Source organism: Gallinula chloropus (genome assembly GCF_964237585.1).
Source record: "Gallinula chloropus genome assembly, chromosome: 1".
NCBI lineage: Eukaryota > Metazoa > Chordata > Aves > Gruiformes > Rallidae > Gallinula > Gallinula chloropus.
In genome coordinates, this window is record NC_140085.1 from 91,100,793 (window position 1) to 91,104,165 (window position 3,373).

A 3,373-nucleotide genomic window follows, 5' to 3' on the forward strand; every position below is an offset into this window, starting at 1 on the left:
CATTCTGTTTTCCCATGGAGGCAGCTGACAACCTTTGTGTTTTACTTTCCTCAAGTGCATCTTTCTGTGTCAGTCCCTATTTGAAGTTTCTCCAGAGTGCTTTCCTTTGGTTTGCAGCTGCCATTTGGCACCTCCTGCATCCTCTCATCACGCTGGGTGATGAATTACTGGAGTGCAGGGCAGCTCTGGCTCATGCCTCTGATGCCAGCCTGCGCAGTCTGAAACGTGCCTGTGTCTGCCTGGGTGCAGGGGGCCGAGCAGGCAAAGCTCTGACACTGCTCTTACAGACTGCTGCCATTGTCTGTCCTTCCACAAACGCAGAGATAGGCAAATCAGAAAAGAGTCAGGGCAGAAACCTGTCTTGCAGCAAGCATGGTGCCTCTTGTTTTGAACTGACTCAAGGTTTTGCCTGCACCCACTTCCCCCAGGAGTGAAACCAGCAGCACCTTTATGTATCTGTCTCATCTGTTCTGGGATTTCTTCTTTTTCCTGTCTGTGTCAGTTGGCAGCACGTTCTGGGCCACACCTTGCTGGTGGGCACTCAGTGGTCCTTAGGGAAGGGAGCCTGGGATCCTCTAACACAGCACATGCCTGCCTCTGGCTGGAGACCCTTTGTTAAAAGGGCACAGACACAAGCAGGCTTGTCATGAACAGCCCTGGCTGCTCCTTGCATGTCTGTGACACGTTTCCAGGGAAGCAGAGTGTTTAAGCTGATTTGGAGTTCCTTGCACTCCTGGTTGTCCTGGGTTTGCAGTTCGGTAAAGAACCCCCACCTTCCCTCTGGATTTGGATATCATCAGAGCCAAATCACAACGGGGAAACTCCCAGCCCCAGCCTTCTGTTGTTCTTCTGCACTGGCTTATGGCAGGTGTAGGAACCAGCTTAAAGTGCAGTAGTGCTGTGTATCTCATGGTTTCTCTTTCCCACACTTTTGCCTGCTTTACCTAAAAACTTAGGCACCTGCAACATTATAAAACAAAATCATGAAGAGACTGATTGTGCTAAAGGTACTGTGGATCTGCTGGTGCATGCAGGACCAGCCTGTGGTTTGCACCAACTCTTCTCTGGCACTGACATTGTGCCTAGCACTTCTACCACTTCATACTTCTTGTCCTCTCACATCCCAGCTCAACCTTTTGTATCTGTCCAGGAAAGAATCTCAGCCCTTCAGCAGCAGATGATGAAGCTGACAAGGGAAAACACCAGCAAGGTGCAGCAGCTGAACCGCTTCTGCCTTGAAAAGCAGCGACTTGAAACAAAGCTGGACTCACTGATGAACGATTCAGTAAGCCTTTAACCTGTCTGCAGGGTTGGGACTGTTGGGAAATGGGGAAGGGTTCATCTGGGCCCCCTCACCAGCTCTCTGGCCTCACACCCTGCTCTGTGGTCAGCAGTTTGGGCTAATAATGCTTGTGGCACGGGCTGCATGGCTGCTCCAGGTCTACTGGCAAGGGAGATGAACAGGATAATCCTCAAGGTGGCCATAGTTAGCCTCTCTGCTAATTTCTTACTTAGCTGCTTTCTAATACTGAAGCCAACTATTTTCTCACTAGAAAATGCCTCGCAGTGGGTCAAAATTATTCCTTTGTTACATGGAAACAGCCAGATGAATCCAAGTGTTTCTGTACTGGGGATAAGGCAGCCATCAGCAGCAGTCTGAGCCTCAGTTAATGGTCCCTCGCTCTGACTTTCGAGTAGTTCTTCTACTTGAGTAGCTGGAGGTGCCCTGCTTCCTGGAAAGCCTCACTTTCCCATTTGGAATAAACTTCCACCTCTCATTCTCCCACGTTTTATAGGAGCAATTTTCTGTCCCTCTCCTCACAGGGAGCAGAATTTCAGGGCACCCGAGCCAGAGAGGTGGCCAGACTGGAGTCACGGCTCAAGCACGTGGCTCAGGACACGGCCCTCCTGAGGGAAGAAATCGGCCTTCTGAGCAGGAAAGCGGTGCGCTGAGGTGACCTCGCGCTCGGCAGCAGGACAGGCGGCGACTTGGCTGCAACCTTCATCACCACAGGACTCTCAGACACCAACTGAACCGTTCACTCCCAGCTCAGGCATCAGAAAAGCTAAGCAACAGTCCAGGTCTCCCTTAAAATGTACCCATGGCAGTCACTGGAGGTGTGAAATAAATTGCCTTGGCTATACGGGGTTCAGTTGTAAAGGGTTATATTTTGTTTCCCCTGTCAAAATGTGATTGTTGTGATAGATGTGGGATAACAAAGTGCAAATACAACCAGTAAACATGGTTATCAGCCCACTGCAGAGCTTTGCCCTGGGCAGATGCTGTGTCTGTGGGTGCACTCAGATGAGTGGCTTCTGCAGGCCGAGTGGGAGCGGTTCAGGGGGCAAAGCTAGCCCGCTACTCAAAAGAGCTAAAAGATGTCTGCCTTAAGGGTGTGTTTTCATTTTTTTTAACACCCCAGCACCAATAGCAGTTCTCTGCTGAGCTAAAGTCATGGGAGAAAGAGAAAGGAGGTGCTGTTTGTAGAAAGTAAAGGGACCTCTCACCTCAGGGCCTGCAGTGCTCAGATAGAGCTCTGCAGAAGTTGGAAAACGGGGCTGCAGTGCAGGGCGCAGTATTTGCCTGGGAGAAGAGTACAGCAAGTGCCAAGTCAGTCCCCTGGCTCACAAGTACTCATTGAGAGCACGAGCAAGCCAGGCTCTGTGTGTTCAGGTTTTGTTCTCGTTTGCCTCTGGCAGGCAGCGTGGTGGCAGTGTGTGATCACTTACAGCATGGTGAAAGCTTCCTTCAACCCCAAAGCGGAGGGGTTGCGTCCCACTGTTCTGCTGCAGAGGTGCTTGAGGGTGCAGGGTGGGGGGTTGTTGTGGATTTTGAATCAGATTGATCAATCTACAGCTCTGCTCTTGCTCTTCCTCCCCCCGCCCTGCCTTTTGCTACCAGCCTTTGCCCCTCTTGTCTGCTGTATGTTCAGCCGGGACCCAAACAGATCCCAGCCGGGTACAAGCCCCCAGCACATCCGGACGAATGGCACGTGTGCTGCCCACCTTTTCCAGGGGTACCGATGAAGGTGCTGAGCATCTGCTGCTTTCTTAGGGAAACCCACCTGCCCTTATCCACAGGCCTGGATGCCGGAAAATCACAGGATGGGGGTGGGGGATAAGGAAAAAGAAATGCAGACGAGTGGGTGTCTGCCTGCCTCTGTACTAGAAGGTTTATGTCACTGAACCAGCCCAGGAGGTGACCGTCCCTCTTCCCAGCTCAGCACCTGGAAGCGCCACAGGAGTGGCGACCGGAAAAACTGCATGAAAATGGCAGCTTTGCCCCAGCTGTCCTGCTTGCTGTGGGCCTGCAAGCAGAGAGAGGAGGCTCGTTCTCGGGGAGGATTTAGTGTACGGGCAGGCGCAGAAGAGA

At 51.9% G+C, this 3,373-nt stretch overlaps 1 protein-coding gene across 1 annotated transcript in view; it reads left to right on the top strand.

Annotated features, from left to right (window-relative positions):
• The window catches only part of CFAP44 (cilia and flagella associated protein 44), a gene marked incomplete at its 5' end in the record, with an annotated part of 47,416 nt that extends 45,452 nt beyond the window's left edge, over window positions 1-1,964 (top strand). The window contains 2 exon segments of the mRNA XM_084275377.1: window positions 1,151-1,285; window positions 1,825-1,964. Coding sequence (XP_084131503.1) covers window positions 1,151-1,285; window positions 1,825-1,953 — 264 coding nt within the window. The 3' untranslated portion in view covers window positions 1,954-1,964.
• Window positions 1,965-3,373: the final 1,409 nt, after the last annotated feature.